The sequence below is a fragment of the Chrysemys picta genome, chromosome 5 (assembly GCF_011386835.1).
Source record: "Chrysemys picta bellii isolate R12L10 chromosome 5, ASM1138683v2, whole genome shotgun sequence".
Taxonomy (NCBI): Eukaryota; Metazoa; Chordata; order Testudines; family Emydidae; genus Chrysemys; species Chrysemys picta.
This window is the reverse complement of record NC_088795.1, coordinates 43,203,084-43,223,017: the sequence shown is the minus strand read 5'-3', so window position 1 is coordinate 43,223,017 and position 19,934 is coordinate 43,203,084. Positions and strand designations below refer to the sequence as shown.

At 39.5% G+C, this 19,934-nt stretch overlaps 1 protein-coding gene across 7 annotated transcripts in view; it reads right to left on the bottom strand.

Moving 5' to 3' along the window:
* SPRY1 (sprouty RTK signaling antagonist 1) overlaps positions 1 to 18,704 on the bottom strand; it is a 60,013-nt gene extending 41,309 nt beyond the window's left edge. The window contains exons 1-4 of one of the 7 annotated variants that reach the window (XM_042860060.2): positions 18,465 to 18,695; positions 17,270 to 17,736; positions 15,572 to 15,856; positions 11,383 to 13,591 (exon numbers count right to left, since the gene is read on the bottom strand). In XM_042860060.2, the coding sequence (XP_042715994.2) occupies positions 12,574 to 13,536 (963 nt within the window). In that variant the 5' untranslated portion in view covers positions 13,537 to 13,591; positions 15,572 to 15,856; positions 17,270 to 17,736; positions 18,465 to 18,695 and the 3' untranslated portion in view covers positions 11,383 to 12,573. Of the gene's footprint in view, positions 1 to 11,382; positions 13,592 to 15,571; positions 15,857 to 16,473; positions 16,713 to 16,848; positions 17,222 to 17,269; positions 17,737 to 18,464 lie in introns of those variants that run through there. The other 6 variants (XM_005290268.4, XM_005290267.4, XR_010601335.1 and 3 more) reach the window with 6 other exon arrangements.
* Positions 18,705 to 19,934: the final 1,230 nt, after the last annotated feature.

Here is a 19,934-nt window from a genome sequence, read left to right as displayed (position 1 = left end):
GCAGCTTTAAAACTCAGCCTCTAGCTAAGACCACCCCTCTCTCTCTTTCAGGTTTGCTAACAAGAACCATCAGTGCAGATCTACATCCCCCGCCTCCACTAGCTGTTCAAACTGAGTAAGCCCCCAAAATTTAAAAAAGATCCTTTGCATACTTCGTCTTTTTGGTGTATTTTACTGCAAAGCCTCAAACATGTCTATCAGGTTATTGTGGTAGGAGGGTTGGTTAGAGCAGGAAGGAAGAGAAATAAGAGCAGTTTGATGAGTTAGACAATTTTCCACTTGCCATTTAGATTTTAAGAGCAGGAAGCAGTAATGCTCATAGTGGAAGGTCTCACTCTAATGAAATATTACAAAGTGTATTAAGCCTTATAAAAAACTTGGAAATACTGAAAATATAAAACATGGGTGTTTCTGACACATTGTTCCTGTTAATTCCCCCCCCCCCACTACTTACAAAGTTTGCATGAGAAGACGTTTTGATTTCGTCTGTTTCTGCTGCTAACTCCCCCCTTGAAATCATAGGTTTCAGAGTAGCAGCCGTGTTAGTCTGTATTCGCAAAAAGAAGAACAGGAGTACTTGTGGCACCTTCGAGACTAACAAATTTATTAGAGCATAAGCTTTCGTGGACTACAGCCCACTTCTTCATGCATCCGAAGAAGCGGGCTGTAGTCCACGAAAGCTTATGCTCTAATAAATTTGTTAGTCTTTAAGGTGCCACAAGTACTCCTGTTCTTCTTCTTGAAATCATAGTTGTTTGTCACATCATTACACTCTCCACAGTAATCAGTACTGTACTCATACAAATAGAAATATGACTTCAGGTGGGCGAGTAACAGGCAAGAGCAAATGAACGTACATATTCAATCCTCCAAAGAAATCTGTGCTGCACTCTAAGGTTGCCATCTACTACAGTCTCAAGTTTTGTTTTGTTTTTAAACTAGTTTTGAACAGCTTAGCCCTGTCATCCAACAGTGTTTAAAACCAGTTTGGGGGCAAAAGGAGCAGACGGGAGCAGAGTTTGAATGTGGTTTTCTAAACAAAGCTCCATCTATAGTGAACATTTCAGTGAGGTTACTCATGTAAGAGAGATTTTACTAGAACAGGCCTCAGTTTTTCATCTGGCCTCCAATTTGTGCATAGGCAAAGTTCACAAGCATAGAATGTGCTTTTGTGTGCAAGCTAATAACTACTCAATATGTGTACACAAATACCCATTTGCTCAGAAAGTTGCACACTATCTGAACCAGACCAAGTCAGAGACCAAATGGCAAGTTAGCACCAAATGTAGGCAGCCTTCCCTGCATCACTGATTAATGATTTTTATTTTTTTCTGTAGTAGGAAACCAAACTTGCCAACATGTCTGCTTATGGCCTGTAATATATACGGATAGAATTCATTTCTGTGTTTGGACTGAGGGTAAACATCAGAAAAATGTCGGTCTTCCCAGTATTGTTTATAAGGAGCCCTTGCATCCAAAACTCAACATTTTTTCTGCATTTATATTTTTTAGTGAAATTATCCTAATGATGGCAAATATAACATGTGGCATATAAACTTTTCTACTTAAAGATAAATCTTTAAAGGACCAGTGGCTCTCTAGTACTGAACATACATAAGAAAATATTTAATTGTCTTAAATAAACATCAACAAAGTATGAAAAGTGAGCACCTCATAAAACAGATATAGAATACATTAAAAACGGTCCCTAAATCAAAAAAGCATGGTTCTCCACATTGCATGTTGAAATACTGTACTAAAATGAAGAAATAGACCACGTTTGCCTGGACTTCAGCATTTTGAATGGATATAAACTGGCCACCAGGAAGTTTAGACTTGAAATTAGACGAAGGTTTCTAACCATCAGAGGAGTGAAGTTCTGGAACAGCCTTCCAAGGGGAGCAGTGAGGGCAAAAGACATATCTGGCTTCAAGACTACGCTTGATAAGTTTATGGAGGGGATGGTATGATGGGATAGCCTAATTTTGGCAATTAATTGATCTTTGACTATAAGCGGTAAATATGCCCAAGGGCCTGTGATGGGATGTTAGATGGGGTGGGATCTGAGTTACTACAGAGAATTCTTTCCTGGGTGTCTGGCTGGTGAGTCTTGCCCACGTGCTCAGGGTTTAGCTGATCACCATATTTGGGGTCGAGAAGGAATTTTCCTCTAGGGCAGATTGGCAGAGAACCCTGGTGGGGGTGGGGTTCGCCTTCCTCTGCAGCGCGGGGCATGGGTCACTTGCTGGAGGATTCTCCGCACCTTAGTCTTTAAACCATGATTTGAGGACTTCAATGGCTCAGACATAGGTTAGGGGTTTGTTGCGGGAGTGGATGGGTGAGATTCTGTGGCCTGCATTGTGCAGGTTAGACTAGACGATCATAATGGTCCCTTCTGACCTTGAAGTCTATGACTATGAATAACAAAATGTATTGACTGGTCTGTTTTTTTAATCATCTGTTGGGTTACTCAATCAGGCATATGTTTGACCCAGACATTCAGTGCCACCTTGCTGAGACTAAGTCAGTGATTGCACCCAGAAAACTACAGCATAGTATCTAAACTGGGAGGTCCATGTGTATTTCTACCTTCATCAGTTCTAAAATAAAATAAATAAATAAGTGCAGAGCAAACATTATCTATTGTTAATTACCTGTAAAGTAGGGCTTTAGTCACTTCCCCTGTTTTTAAGAGCTCTGAAGTGAAACCTAAAAGAAGCCACCCATTGTTTTCAATTGTGCAACAGCCAGGAGCAAATAGGGCTCAAATTGCAGCTCTGAAAGGCAACAGGAAATTGGCATACCGCTAATCTGTACTAAACTATTCATAGTAACAAAGGCTACATTCCTGCTAAAATATTCACCATTAGAAATCCAAGGCAGATCTGTTTGTGTCTGTAAGGACCACAGAATAAATCTGTAGAAATAAAAGGGGTTTTTGTTTTTTTTTAAATTAGAAGACCATAATGGGATCTGGCTTTTCTTTCCTGGCCCTGAAAGTAACATGTATTATTTATAGTTCTGCTTTGAGTATCTGGTGAGACTAGGTAGAAGCCAAATGATCAGGATCATTGCCATTTTCAAATTAGTATTTAATAAACTAATATAAGGCCAACTGTCCATTACAGATGGTTTAGCTGGATCATATTGTACAAATGTGCCATATGATTAGAACTCCAAAAACATTTTAAATTTGTCTCAGTATGTTTGGATTACTGATTTTCTAATTAAAAGCACTAATATTAATTCTAATTCACAATAATCAACTGCATAAAAAACCATGATTACATTTAATTATATACACAACTTATTAAGACTTTAGATGAAACACTCAAATTTTAGGGTTTAGCAGGTTCCCATTCTTTCACCTGTATTTTTGGAAGAATAACCTAATAATGTTTAAAACACAGGGTTGCAAGTCAGAATATGTGGTTCCTGCTACAGATTATGTTGACAGATTATGTAACATTCAGTTACATGACTTCAGGCAAGTCACTTAAATTCCTTGAGCTTCAGTTTTCCCATCAGTAAAAGGGAAATCTATACTTCACAGGAGTGTTATGAAGCTTAGTTAATTAAGAAATGAATCGATAAAGTGCTTTAAGATCATCAGGAGGTGGAAGCTGTTAGAGTAGCATTGTATTTTCTGCCATTCTAGTAACCTCAAGGGTAAAATTATCCATAATCAGGTATGGAAAACTTGTCAGCTGGAACTGCAAACCAGTTCAACTTTTACGCGGAATGTTACGTGCACCTGTTAATAGTGATAGATGTCTGTGCAATTGCCTTTGAGTGTGCTTTTACTCCAGCATGAAAAAAAAAAAACTTTAAAATTGGAAACATGAAAAATCCTTTTGGGTCTCCGGTTTTCTTCTTCGAACTCTAGCACCTGCTTTTAGAGAGGTCCTTTGACTCTTGGCAGAGTAGGAGAGTGTTTTTAAACTATAAAGATATTTCCTTACGTAACCTTGCTTGTCACTAAACCCCAAAATCCAAGTGCTACTGAACTTGGGCAAAGTTCATATCCAGATCTGATAAACTTTATACCTCGCCCTATCTTTATAAATGGGCCAAAGCAAAACCCTAGATCCAAACTTCTCCAAGGCTTTGGGACTGTGCAGGCCCATCTTTACTGTGATTAATCAAAAGTGATATAAACATTTAGAATTAAAAGAGCAGGTGTCCTTAAGGCAACAATCTGCAATGCCACACAAAGATAATTATTTATGCTTCAATAGTGCCTTTCATCCGAAGGATCCCAGAAGCACCATGCCTGCTATATAAACACATATAATACTGAAATATAGTTAACCCTCAGACTGGAGAGGTCAATAAACAGGTACAGAACAAGGAAGCAGGAGTGGGTGGATTTTGACGGACAGCTAACGAACTTCACTATTAAAAATAAAGTATCATGAGATTTTCCAATATCCAGATTTCACAGAAGACATCAGGCTTTAGTCTCTTCTAAAAGGTTCCTATATAGTAAACTGTGTGGCTCTTCTGGGCTCAATTTTCACTGTGCTGCTTCCAGAGCTGGCAGATACAATGGCATAAGGAGAAGATGACATCAACCCTTCTGGACAAATTAGAAGTGATGGCACTTTGAAGAGGGACTTATCCAGTCCTCAAGTAGGAGGTAACTACAACTTGCCTTGCAAATGAGAACTTAAAGGCTGGAAGAGGAAATCTTCAAGACACTGGAAAGATTAGTGGAGGGATTTCCCGGAAAAAGGGTTATTTAAATTAAAATGCCTGAGATTAGAGCCATTGATTATGAAGTGGCATTGTATACAGTTAGCATAAGATATGCATCTGAAGAAGTGGGCTGTCGCCCACGAAAGCTTATGCTCTAATAAATTTGTTAGTCTCTAAGGTGCCACAAGTACTCCTGTTCATTTCCCCCCAAGTTAATATTCAGTGTATTCCAGCCATTCAATACTTGGCCGCTAATAGTTACTTATTTTCCATTGTGTCACAGGTACTCAATATTATAACCAAGAAAAAACATCTTAAGTATATAAATACATCCCATGCAGTACATTGTATTTGAGCATCACACTTAATAAAAACCACCATTCTACAGTCCACTCAGAGCTGCTTGTGATTGAACTAGACACTAGTGTAACATACAAGTTCAGTATTATAGGGCCAAATTCATCCCTGGTGTAAATCCAGCTATTTCAGCAGCATTATACCAGGGATGAATTTGACCCATCATCCAGATGAATTCTGTAAGTGGTTATAAAAACAGTTAATACAACTGCAGTGCCCAAAGAGCTCAGTCAGGACTAGAGTTCCACTGTGCTAGGAACTGTGGAAACACAAAGAGAAGGGCTCCATGAAGAGCTAACCTCAAACGCTTCCACACAATATACTGTCAAAAGGGTTGAATGTTTGTTTAATAATTCATGTAACACCGTACTGATGCTTTACAAAACAGAGTAAGCTTGCAGTACCCCCAAAGGGTGAAATCCCTCCACCCAATGGGGTGGTTACAAAAACATACCTTACAAAAGTGCATAAGCATTTTGAGTGCAAATATCTGGTTTCTTCTCTTAGAAAGAATAGGTATTTAAAATAAGCTGACTTTTTCAAAAGTTGAGATAGGTAATATTGTGGAATATAATGGCATTTTTTTATTTACTTGAAAGCACACAGTTTATTTCAGTCATACAATACTGGCTGAAGTTTAATTCCAAATACGAGCATAAATCAGGAGGATTACAGACAAGGGGTGAAATCCAGGCCCCAGTGAGGTCAATAGTTTTGTTTTTGTGGATACAGACTAACATGGCTACCTCTCTGGTACTTAGTTTTGCCACAGACTTCAATAGGAACAGGATTCCAGCCTAGATATTCAAATCTGGTATTTAATATTTAATTGCCTCCGAGGCATATTTCCCTCATACTTCCATTTTTTTGGCTCTTGCATTCTTTGGGACAGGGATTGTCACTATGTGTGTGTTCAGCACCTAGTACAAGAGGGTCCTGATTAGGGCCTCCAGATGCTACAATAGCAACAATGAATGAATCCCAAGAAATAATCTGTATAAAAGTAGCATCGCATTCTTGGACCCAAGTTGAAGAGCAACAGTTATCAAGTCAATTCTCAAAAAACATTACCTGTATTCCAAAATGATCTGTTTTATACACTTTAGTAAAAATACACAAAAAGACCTAATTTAAAACGTTTACAATTAGCATTAAATAGAAGATGCAAGGAAACCATGTCATCCTTGGTTTTTTTGGCTATTTGTTTGTTTTGCAGGAATCCTGATCTTACAGCAAGCTTATTGCAGAGAATATTTTCAATTTAATGGTGCACAATGGATTTGGGAAAATGGAAAGTATGATAGCTCTCAGTTTGCACTTGTGATTTTGATAAAATATACATTGAAATTGTGCCAAAAATCTCTCCAGTAATAGTTCTGCTATTAGCACATCCACACACTGTCCCAATCAGGGCAGAAAACATTAAACGTAGCTTCATCTCACTTCTATGCATCATTCACAGATGTTCTTTTAGCAGCCTAATGAATTCATTTTCCAGATGAAGGACCCACGTTGGTCAGCTGTACTGATAGTCCAAAGTACATACTCCAGGCGGGGTTGGAGGGGCCTCTGAAGTAGCTGCAAGTGAATTGCTGTTTTTCAGGAGAATCCCTCTCCAACAAATCATAAAAGGAGCTCTTGAAAATGCAGACGACAGACAACCACCACCCAACCTCAATGTAAAAACCCATGCCTTTGTCACCTCTGCTCTGGCACAGGAAATAAGGTGGGAAGCTACCACACCTAGTAAGGAGAAAAGTTTTAAATGTATTCCTCACAAAAAAGGAAGGCTGCTTAAAGGGGACTTCCAAAGAGGAAGGTTCAATGGAAGAACACTTGCCAAACCCATGATCCTGTAATGCATGCTAACTGTAGTTATGTGATACCAGGTTGGGTTTTATTCCTGTTACTTGGGAGAGACAGACAATTACCACAACATAATATTCCAGTTAGAAGAAAGCAAACATTAACTAGTTGGGATTCCTCAATGTTCTGAGGCAACAAACTTAGCAAAATAATGGATAGAAAAGTACAGAGGAATCCTGAATATTCCAGAACAAATCAGATACTTGGTTTACATCATCCCCATTAATGTAAAACAAACTGAAGCCCTCTTAACAGCTTCTCTTTATTACATCCAACAGAGCTAAACCTCTCCCACCCTTCACTACTATGTATACACAGATTCGAGAGCAAGTGGCTTTGTTAAGAATCATCACATTTGGCTAGTGTCTGACAGGACAATGTTAAAATTATTGTTATGAAATTGCTTTAATAGCACCACCACCACCACCTCAAAATACTATCCCTATCTATATCTTTCTCTCCAGCAGGGTACTTCACTCTTCATTTACCATCTGATTGCAAAGCTTTTTAAAGTCTCTCTCATAAGATTTTCAAGATATTTTCAAATTAATCAAAGCTGGAATTCTTAGTTACAAAAGTCTCCTTCCATCTCTTCATCCCAGACCTTGTGTAGTGCATTTCAGAACCCACCATGCCAAGCAAGTGGATGCCTAGTTTGAATATAGCCAAGCTAGTATGGCTGGGATAGTCACTCAGCTGAACTTCATACCTACTTATTGTATATCAGTTTATGATAAATTCTGTTATAAAATAAAAATTCTATTTTACAAATGGAAATCTCACTGTCATATGAAGGATATTCTTGCAGTATAATTAGGCTTGAAAGGATTACATTTTTATCTGTAACTTTTGGTAAACATTGATTTTGTCAGACACGCACAAGCTGATGAAAAAATATTTCTATTAGTAACTGAAATTTACAGATAGGCAAAATAAAAAAAATGCTGCTTGAAAACTGAAGTTGATTTAAGGGTATTTAATTTGCACATTTGGGTATGATGGTGAAAATTTGTGTTTTAACCGTTAAAAAACTAACTTTTTGAATCCCAACATCTACTGTTATGAAAAAATTATTGTCTGACCCCCCCGCTATACTTTCCAACAACGGTGAAAATTTAAACAAATAGAAAAAAATACTTAAAATAGATACTATCCCTCAAAATTATTAAAAAAAAAAAATAGAAATTCAATTCTGCCAAGCCTAACTACATGTGCAATGTTATAGCTGTGGTGGTCCCAGGATATTAGAGAGACCAGGTGGGTGAGTGAGGTAATATCTTTTATTGGCCCAATTTCTGCTGATGAGAGAGACAAGCTTTCAAGCATCAGAGTTCTTCTTCAGCTCTGGGTAAGAAAAGCTCTAGTTAAGCTCAAAGACTTGTCTCTTTCCCCAACAGGAGTTGGTCCAATAAAAAAAGATTATCTCACCCACTTTGTCTCTCTAATAAGCCTAATTATAATATTTCAAAGTAAAATTAACAGAAGAAACTTGGGTTTTCTAATTAAGGGAACAGTACCACTTATTTATACTGTAATAGCATCTAGAGACCAAATGGCTGGGCCCCACTGTGCTAGGTGCTGCACAAACATATAGAAAGTAGCAGTTCCTGCCCCAAGTAATTTACTGAAACAAAATTTGTGCTTGTGAGCTATTCCTATTCTAATCTTATCATTAAGATCCTGGGTGCATTTAGCATCAGCAAACCTGGGCTCCCTTTCAACAAATTATGCAAATAGATTAAATAAATACTGTGTACACTGACAATATATGAGAGTATACTTCGAATGAAACAAAAATATTAACTAATTAGCAAAGAGGAAATAACCTCAAATGGTGTAGACCGATTTAAAATAAGACTTAACAGCAAGAGGTTATTCAAATTGTGGAGCTTCTCAGGTGCAGGGTTTAACACACTTTTGTCTACTTGCTCATTTTTTTCTACTAAAAAGGCATTTCCCCAGCCCATATGCAACTAATTGGCCCAAAGCATAGAAGTTCTCAGACTGTGAAGTGTCACAGATTTGTTAGGCATGAAAAACCTTGCACTCTGAAGGATCCCACAGTGCATTACAAAAGTCAAACATACATTAGGGATGCAAAATATACCAACTAGACAAAAAGATATCATTCCAATTGCTTAAATGTAGGCACCTCTGGCATGAAATGTGGCAACTAGTTAACATTGCACCACAACTATACATATTGAAGTTAGAAAACTTAATTATATGGAAGAACTGAATGTTTTGAGAGAGAATTTTCCTTGCCATTTTCCCAGAGTTAGTCAGTAAGAAGAGCTCCAGAGTGATAGCCATGTTAGTCTGTATCGGCAAAAAGAACGAGGAGTACTTGTGGCACCTTAGAGACTAACAAATTTATTTGGGCATAAGCTTTCGTGGGCTAAAACCGTTTTAGCCCACGAAAGCTTATGCCCAAATAAATTTGTTGGTCTCTAAGGTGCCACAAGTACTCCTCGTTCTTTTTAGTAAGAAGAGCATTAATCAATCTTCAAGAAACCAAAAGGCAAAATAGTTATCAAGGATTGTGTTCTGCAACTTGAAAAGCATGATAAACTGAGACACAATGTACATGGTTCCTTTGTTTTCAAGCAGGCTGTATATTTTGTTTTTTGGATGTCCACAGCTATGGAAAACAAAGGATTCATATACAGATTAGTGAAATAAATAGGATTACATAAGAATAACTGAGACTAAAACTGTTCAACATATATTAGATTATCACACAATTATGAGAATGAAGCTGCTCAGTCTTTTGATTTTGAATATTGGCATATTATTGGAAAAGCAGCTGTATCTGACCAATGGCAGTTGTTTGACAAGGATTTTTGTGTCTTAAGAACAGTTTGCAGCTCATTGTTTGACCAAATTACCAATGAAAAAGGATTAAAAAAGACAAATATTTTTGGGGAGGAACTTAATATCAGCTTTGCTCTACCACATGCAAAAAAAAAAAAAAGAAAGAAAATATTGGTAAGTATTTCTACGTTGCCAGCACATAAACGTCTGTTAAGAAATCTGATCCTGTAAACTTGTCACTTCTCAGTATGGTGCTGAGGTTACACTGGTGCACTCAAGAGTGGACTATCACTTTTATACTAAAAGAGAAGCATATTCTTATGTGTCAACCAGAAGTTATAATTCCATATACCTTATTGTCATAAAAGCCGCACTCTTCTTTCAACAAGAGATGCAACTCCTAACAACATTTTAATGACTTATAGCTTTTATACAAACTTCTCATTATACCCAGGGCTCCAACAACAAGAGACACTGAGGGAGTCAGTGCTGATACACTTAAATTACAAGAGCCCAGTCTAATCAAATTTTCTATATGCTGAGGGGATATTGATAAAACAATTTAATTAGAGGCCAAAGTGACAAAATTTGAGAACTCATTTACAGAGTCTGATGTTGTCTCCTGAATCTGAAATTATGTTTTCTTAAATGTGCGGTTTCTCTGGCCTTCTACATTATGAACGCAACTTAGAGTATACCAAGTCAATACACTGCTACTTAAACAACGAGGAGTCTGGTGACACCTTAAAGACTAACAGATTTATTTGGGCATAAGCTTTTGTGGGTAAAAAAACCCACTTCTTCAGATAAGAAGTGGGGTTTTCTACCCACAAAAGCTTATGCCCAGAAGTGGGGGTTTTTACCCATGAAAGCTTATGCCCAAATAAATCTGTTAGTCTTTAAGGTGCCATCAGACTCCTCGTTGTTTTTGTGGATACAGACTAACACGGCTACCCCTCTGATACTTGACACTGCTGCTTAGATTCTGCTATTAGGGAGGACTTGAATCGCACCAATGGAAATGGGAGATTCTCCACTAATCCTAATGCAAAGCCTATTTCTGACCATTTAAATGTGAATGAATTCAGCAAATAGCTGTGACACGTATTTATTTCAAGAGAGTTTAAATTAGAAGGAACAGGTGAGTTCAGTTGTGGTTGGGAAAGTCAGAGTTCCCACAGGGGGGAAAAAAAACAAAACCCCACAACCTAGGTTTCTTGAGCTAAAGGACTTCAGCAACACCAAGACTATTTTTACCCTTCTACTCTTGCTTTTTGTGCATGTTAATTTGATATTCTTTAGAAAACAAAACAAATTATTGAAGTTAGTGGTCCTTGTCTACAGTTGCATTTCCAGAATGCTCTGATAAATACATGTGGCCTAAACTTCTTGGCAACATCAAGCAAATTACACATATTCCATTTTATTAAATATCTCATAGTGAAAACTCATTTGATAATGAATTTTCAACACCAAAATTAGACAAACAAGACTTGAACACATATTAGTGTCTTCACAGTATTGATTATTCAACCGCCCCGGCAGTGCACAAGGAGAAAAAAAAAAAATAGCAAGACACTTTGCAATATGGACATGGAAATTATAGCACAACCTACCAGTATATTAAAATGAAAAACTCAAGAGACATTTTCATTAATTAATATATTTTCTGCATTATAGTTAACATACGTACTTTCTTTGTGTCACCCTTATTTTTGTTAAGTATTGATATTTTGTTATATTCAGACATGAGTACATTTTTCAAACAGTCCTTTGTAATAAATATCATAAAATAATAGAGATTCACATAATAAATATTCTTTACAATAAAAAAAGTTTTAAACAGACTTTTGTCTTAAAAATAGTCGGGATTCAACTTTGTGTTTTATACATAAAATATACAAAAAAAAGACCACAATTTGTGGCTAAGGCAATAAAACATGGAACAGATTAAAGTTATGAAGCACAAGGCAGAGCTAAATTCACTAACCAAGGGAATAAGAGAAGTGTTAAAGATCCAGGAACATGTAGGTAACTTAATTCAATGACACCTGAAGATTATTCAGATATGCAAACACTTCCAACTTTAACATCAGTATCAACAGGATCTCAATGACCACAGAAACATGGGGAAAGGGGTGGAGTGGGTGATGTCCTTCACAGATTTGAAAGCAAGAGAAACAGATGAACGAATTGCAGTCATAATGTCTCCAATGTGAAGATCTATATAGTGAAGCAAAAACCAAAACTACATTTAAAAGAAAGAAAGAAAAAAAAAAAATGTACCAGCCAGGCAAGTCTCTAGACTGAGACAATTCCAAGAAGGGTTGGGGAACAGAGGGAAAAGCAGGTTCTTTGCACTATGGAGTAAAAGCCAGCCTTATATTTTCTACGGTTCCAACCCCCTCAAGATTAATCCAGCTTGCTCATGAAATAAGGTAGAATTATTTCTTGGAACCAAAAAGAGAGAGAGATGCAGAGAACAAAAGGACACATTGGGGAAGTTGTTTGCAGAGCAAGAGGCTGCAGAAAAGCCCATTAGCCCTCACTGTCTCTTTCATGTGTGGATTACTTACAAACCTAAGAGGCCCCGACACGCTGAGGTGCCAAATGCAGGCACACAGTCCATGCTTACCAAAGACTGAAATAAACATGACTGAGTAAAATACTCCACACCTATCTGAGTTGAGAGAGGGGATATGGAGGGTGCAAAGGAAAAAACTTGGGTACGTAAAGTGGAGAAGGCAGGGAATGAGGGCAGGGGTAAACCCCACACAAACAGAAAATTAGCCACAACCTGAAAGCAAGTGTTTGAAGAAGTGAAATCTCCCTCCAAAATTATGAGGGCTTCCCCTGACTCCGAGACGGGCAGCTCTCCAGTTTACAATAGACAGTGTTGGAGTTCTTACATCGGCAACCAGGACGATTGATCCGGTCATAACACCCTCGACACAGCTTCAGGCATCCCTTAGCAGGAGGATAGCAGAGCAAGCAAGGCAAAAACAAGGACATTGCTCCCATGCACAGGTACCTAGAACAGCAATGTGCCTGGGAACAAGAGCAGGGATTATCCGCATACGAGTCCCCTTCATCATCATTGGAACAGTGGTAGAAGATCCCTTTGATCAGGCACATGCAGGTACTGTACTCCACCATGCTCTCTGCAGAGCACAAGCACTTCCTGTTGCAGGCCAAACAAGAAGGTAAGGCCCTCGGGTCTGTGCACTCACCACATTTGCACTTCCCACACTGTTCACAGATAAACTTGTGCTGCGTCAAGTCCTCTTTCAAGGGACCCTTCAGATCATCTACCATCAAAGATGACTGCTTGGGCTGCGTCCGGATTGTCCTTTCAGATCTGTGGCTTGAACCTGGCCTAGACAGGGGCGATCTTCCCAACAACCCCTGCTCTGAAGAAGCACTGCTGTTGCTTCCAGAACTAGCCGCACTTCCAGTGCTAGTCGATCTGCTCAACACAGGAGCCCTTACGTTATGTTGGTGTGCCACGGGTCCCAAGTGGCTGGGTCTGTGCTCATAATTATTATTCACATTAATTGGTATGATTTCATGAGTCCTTTCGTGCTTTTCTTGTCTTGGTGCTGTTCGTGGACCAGACTTTTTCACCACAGATGGGCCTTCAGTATACTCATTGCTGCCCCTTATGGCCTTGATCTGGTCCAATGACAAGATAGAGGTCGGCTGAATTTCTCTTTCATAGTCCAACCTTTGCCTGCTGTCCAAGGAAGGCTGCTGGATCACAACTAATGAACCGCCACTGCCATGTTGACTTTGGGGCTCCATCTGTAGGGATCTCTACTTCTGGCATTCAGTGGGAACCTGGCATGCATCTGAAATCCTAAGAAAAAAAGATTTAAAAAAGAGAGAGAGATCAAAGGTGAAAGAGGAATAAGTCACAGGAAGCTTTTAAAAATAAAAATGTCATGGCAAGCCACAAATTGCCCTAACCACTTGGTAATGATCTCCTTCAGCAGTGGATTACAAAGATGCTGAAGACCTGGCCAAAGGCCAGTTGGAGGGGGGTGGGAAGAGGGTGAGGAGTCTGGGTCTGGGTCTGGCATTACAGATGAGGAATGTAAGAGGAGGCCCTGTGCCATTTAAAATCAGAGCTTTTTCCATTAAAAACAAATAAAAGAAGTATTAACCTGTATGTTTAGTTGGCAAGGCATGGGAAATAAATGCCTCTCTCGTGTTACTTGAGCATATCAGCAACAGCAATACTGAGTACTCCAAATCAAGTTAGATACCTGAATGACCAGTATCCAATTCATATTTTGCATAATGAAATTTGCACAAACTCTTGCTTTTTTGTCAGTCTGTGAATGCTGTATCATAAATGTACTCCAGTACCTATCCTTGTTTTAAGCTTATGATCGATCTTTAAAACGAAACATGCATCCATTAAGAAATTCCAAAGTAAATCCTACAAAAAAAAGTCTAAAACTGAAGGATACTTTCCAGTAGAAAGCTCACAGGTTCCAAATAATGTAACAAACTCATTATTAAAGTAAGACACCAGATGTAAATAACAGCGTGTTATACAACACCTCTCTTAAGTGTTTTGAGACTACAGGGCAGGGTGTGTGGGCAGATGAGGTAGTAAAATAAAACTGGAACACAGTTTTCAGACATTTCTGACTTCTCATGTACCTTGTCTCATGAAAAAAAATAATTAAAAAATACATCTCAGTTTTCACAAGCTACTCTGGGGAAAATGTGTTTGATTAATAAGCTCTTCAAACTAATTTTGGAAGATAGATAAAAATAAAACAAATGTAATTTGAGCTATTTATTCATTTTTACATCTTCTTGTCTCAAATTACTGACCCAGATTATTGCAATGTTGATTTGGAAAATTCTCCAGAGGGGCAATTCTGTACCTATATAAAATATAATGGGGGAGAGGAGGCGGCGGCAAGGAGGGCAGATTATTTATACATCATTGTAGTGATCACAAAGCGTCGTGGGAAAACAAACAATTGCTTTCCTGCACCTACAGCTAACGGAAGATTTACTTCCCCCGGCCGGCACCTACAGCTGACGGAAGATTTACTTCCCCCGGACTCACAAAATAGTAAAATTACATACAATCATGTTTTTCCTTTTTCAGACTGGAATACATGCCAAATCAACTTATCCAATAACCCTGGGAAAAGTACATTTCTCTTGCATATCCAGAGCATATTTGACACGGAGATATTTCCAGTCCAAGAAAGAAAAAGGAGGGAGAGGATGAATACACAGGGGAGGAGAAGAGCAAAAGTACACTGAAATCCTGTTAAGAGATATTGCTTCAATAGACGGTTGTAGAATTTGACCAAAAAACAAAAACACCCCACTAATAACTACTTATCTCAAATTTACACTAAACCAAAGGTCTCCTTTTATACTAAAATATCACCTGTGAAGGACCTAGGGTCTTAAGATTACAAAACCCCACCCCTATTTAGTCAGTCTTTATTCATCCCACATAACAAGGCTCTCCTTTTCATAAGTCTTAATATGAGCACACAAAATGCTAGGGATCAATGAACACAGAAAGGGAAAGACATACAGCTGCAGAGACCAGAAGTGGGACTTTCAGGGGAAGAATGATTATAGTATTTCTAAAAGAGCATGACAAGTGCCATCTCTGAAAAAAAAATGCAATATTAATAAAACATGCAGACTGACGATACAAATTACAAAAAAGAAAGACAAAAAAGCCAGCTGCACACCACATAATAGTTTCTGATGGAAAGAACCAAATACCCCCACTGCAAATAAGATCTAAAAACTACTTTTTCCAAGAGTGTAAGTAAACAAAAGTGTAAGATACCATTTTTTGTGCCCAAGCTCAGAACCATTGCAGATTTTAGCACAATGTACGGTATGTCAGCATTTCTTCCAAACCAGTTCTCCAGGGTTCCCCCGACTGCCCCACTTTTTTTTCTCCCAGATCAGCTTCAAAAAGGCAGCATCCCCGTCCGAATAAATTCTACAACAATCTGCATGCTGCGTTTTAACTTGCTCGTTTGCTACACAGAAAGGTGTGGGGGGAAGGAAGCAAAGTATCGCCACACTTCAAGTTACGGTGGTGGAGCTGCGCCCTCTGCAATCTGAGCTGAGTGAAGCGATGAATAAATAGTTGACGGAGAGGAAGGAAGAGGAAAAAGTTATGAATGAAAACAAGGGCTTTTCCCCCCCTTTTGCAGGAGGAGGGGAAGAGACTGAGGTTACCATTACCTCAGGAGGGCGGACTTTCCAATACTTAAAGCTGTAGCGTCCTCCCTCCCTCGCGCTCCCCCTCCCTGTGCCTTTCAAGCACAGCACTGAAAGGTTTGGGTGTGCTACTATGTGCACAGGGGATTTTTTTTTCCTGTGGGCTTTCTAAGGGAGGGGGAAAGGAGGGGGAGGGGAACGTTTCTCTCCTCTTATCCCATCATTTTAGCCTCTCCACCTCTACAGCCCTACCAAACCTGACCCAGAATTGGAGGAAAGCGCTCTCCTTTTGGATTAATGAATGCAGGTTTTAGAAATCTCTGCTAGGATGGAGGATTTTGCTAGATGTTTCAATGAAGCATTTAAGGTCTCACTTTAAACATTACCCCGTGTTCTCCCCCTCCCCCATTCAGGACTGTCAGGCTGGGACACTGAAAGGACCCCTTTTCCCTCCGTACACCCCGCATTTAGCCTCTAGTCCTTGGAAGAATGTCCTTTTAACCACGGATCAAAACCGACCTCCGGTGTAGTTCCTTCACAACGGCTTCCCACCACTCTTCTCCCGGAATCATTACGGGCTAATTGGGGCACAAGGTTTTCACTCTCCCCCCAGAGCCATTAGCAATGCACAGCCCAGGTTTGCCCTGATTCCTAAACCATTGATTCTAGCCGTCCCGCCCCTTTGCACACTCAAGCCTGTTCCCTGGCCAGAGCAAGTTCAGAGCCCTGGGATTAAAACATAACCCTGAACGTCAGTTTAAAAAAAAAAAAGAAAAGAAAAAGGAACAGACACGCACGAGCCTAAGTTAGACCTCAGCACCAGCACATGGCTGGGAGCAGCCTGATCTCCCCTTCTCCTGGCCCACAAGATTAAGGGGGGGAATGCAACGGCACCTGCTAACTCCTCCAACTCGACACGTGCAAAAGGCGGCGGCTGCAGGCAGAATCCATAGTTTTAACCCAGCTCAGTAAGAATGTGAACATAATTAAGGATTTACTTATTTCCAAGAAGTCACTAATAGCAAATCCATTTAAAACCACCATACTTAAGATCCATAGGGCAGCGCAACTGTTAAGTATTAAATATTGGAGAAGGGTGGGTTTCGTTTCCCCCTCAGAGGAGACTGTGGCCCCCCACTCTTTTTTTCCCCAGCCCTCTTTTGGTTGGAGAGGATAATTCTTCCGTATTTCTCTTCTCTACAAAGCACACAGAGATCACCAGATCCTATTCACCGAGCGGAGGGAAATCCATTTCTACCCCCCACCTCCCCGCTCAAAGAAACGAACATTCAATGGTTGCGTTACCCTAACTCACTTGTTCATTGAGTGGGCACAATTCTCTTAAGAGAAGTAAATCACTCGGTGGTGGGATTCCGAAGGAAGCAATTTCGCTGGTTGCAAGTCTGTCTTTCTCTCTCTCCTGTTACAGGTGACGACAATCAAGCCCTTGCTGCAAATACTTCATCTCAAACTAGTGGAAGATAAAAATCTCAAGATGCAGGCACAATTGCTGTCTGCAGACGCCGAGGAGCAGAAGCAGCAACAGAGTCACTTGCGGTAGCAGCAACGTTGAGGTCTCCAACAAGATACAGCAGAGCAAGGAATACAGGATTCCTCTTTTCTTCCTTCGACTTTTATTTCCCTTCTCTGACTGGGATAGTCGAAGGAGCCTTCCACACTGAACTTGCGTGGTGTACAACGTCCCAGACCCAGCTCTGCTTCACCACATGGTCCTGCTGCAAGGTTTCCGACCTCCGTGCAGGCAAAGTGCAACGAGACTGCCTAGAGCAAAAAAAGAACTTTTTAAAGAAAAGATAATAATGAAGAGACATTTATTTTCAAGCCACATCTACAATAACTGGAGCTACTTCCAACCAAGCGAGAGGCAGAAAGCAATGGCTCTGTCTCAGAGCTCTCTGCAAACTGCCATGTGCTTGCTGTTGCTGTTGCAGACTGATTGACAGGCTTGGAGCACAGTCAGCATGTCAGTCAGAAAACTAAAATATAATGCAACTCGAGACACAAACTTCTTGCATGAAGTGTTTTTAAAACTCCCTTGCATTTTAAGTGGAGCAAACAACGTTCCCCCACGCAAGAAAGAAATCTCTGCATTAAGCAAGACCGACAATTCAAGAATGATACAATTACTTAACTGGAAGTTGTATAATTGCCAGCAAATTGTAACTGGCTTTACCTATTTACTAGAGAATGCTTGCCTATAATTCAGAATAGTACGGATATAAGCATTTCATGAAGTTGACTTGTTGCAGACTTAAACTGCAAAGAGGTAAATAAAAATGCATCACTATGCTCTCTATGAAAGTATTAGCAGTAAAACAGCATTTCATTTCATAATACAAATGTTATTTGCACCTGGCAAAGCAACCATTAAGCTTAGACCTTAAAACAAGAGTGCAGAGACCCCTTCAGTATAAAAACAAACATCAAGCACCTGATCTGTTCTTAAATGTCTTCAAAAAAGGAGAGGAAAGAACACTGTTTATGCTTACCTAATACAAAGATTTAAAACTGCTTCCCAAGGCACATTTGAAGTAACTGGAGCTAATTCCAACCCAACCAGTGTAGACAGCAGTTGCTCACTGTTGTCTGCTGCTATCACTTTGCAATCTGCTATGGCTTTACTGTTGCTGTTACAGAGTACTTCCAGCTCTGCACAGCAGCATTTCAGCGCTGAGCCCCCGCCTCCACTCTCAGTTACGCCTCCAATGATGTCAAGGTGTCACTCAGAAAGCTTTCCTGAAATCCTGGAATGGAGTTTTCTACAACCGGGCAGCCATTTCTTCATTCAGTTGCACGTGCAAATTTCAACGTTTACTTGCTATCTTATAAAATATGTTAACATTATGGAAAGTAATATAAGATTGACTCTCACAGGCATACGTTTATTATCTATACCAATATCTCACCAACTTTAGTAAGTCTAGGTCATGATCTTGCAAACACTTACATGGTCCCATAGAACTAATTAGGACCATTCATGCTTGAAAGTTAAGCATGTCTTTAAGGTCACTGCCCTGTAATACTGTCAAAACCACACTAGCATAGGCACAAAACCTACTCACCCTTCTTCCCCACCCCCAATAATATCCTCATAAAAAATTACCACATGCAAATCTGTCCATTTCTCCCCCAATCATCTCTCCTCTTCTTCCTGAGATGGGCCACAAGGCTCTACATTCAAAGAAGACGCATTTGTACTGTGACATCAACAAGAATCTAGATATCTGATAATGACAAGGTTGAGGGGTAACTGTGAACAGTTTACATAGTTTAGAACAACCACCAACCAAAGAAATCCTATGTTATCAAACACTGTATTCTCAAGATGGGACCAATCCCCACTCTAATCACTTGTGTGTTTTACATCTTTGCCGTACCATTCTTTCAGGGCTGTCTGATCTTTTTAGGGCCTAGTCGTGCAAGCTGTTCCTTGTGGGCAGACTTCTATAAGGGTAGTTAGGTTCTGGAATAGGCTTCCAAGGGAGATTGTTACTTTACTGCTATTATTGAGCCAGCAGAGAGAGTGCAAAATACTGGGTTTTCATAAGTCCCACAAAAATAATCGCTATTAATTTGTTTCAGTTTCTGGGCTGCGTATGAACTAAAGCAAAACAGAGAGAACACAAAGGGATTTCTCCAACATACTATCAACATTTTTAAAGTACATCAAATGTTGAGCTTAAAATTCTTCTTAAAAGTCTCCTGCCCCTAGATGGCAAAAAAGTATGACACACCTGGACATGAAAAAAATCTAGAGAAAAAATGTAGACTTCCTCCTAGATCTCATCTGATAGAAGATTATTTCTGGTGGGCTTGAGTCCCACTATGTTCTCCTGACAGGTTAGAGTGCTGTTGAGCCTGTCCCAGCATGAGTGGTTTTTATGTGTGTTTTGACAAAAGAATCTTTTAAATAGGACCAAGAGATAGGGGATATCTATCTATCATCCGGCTGTCTATCT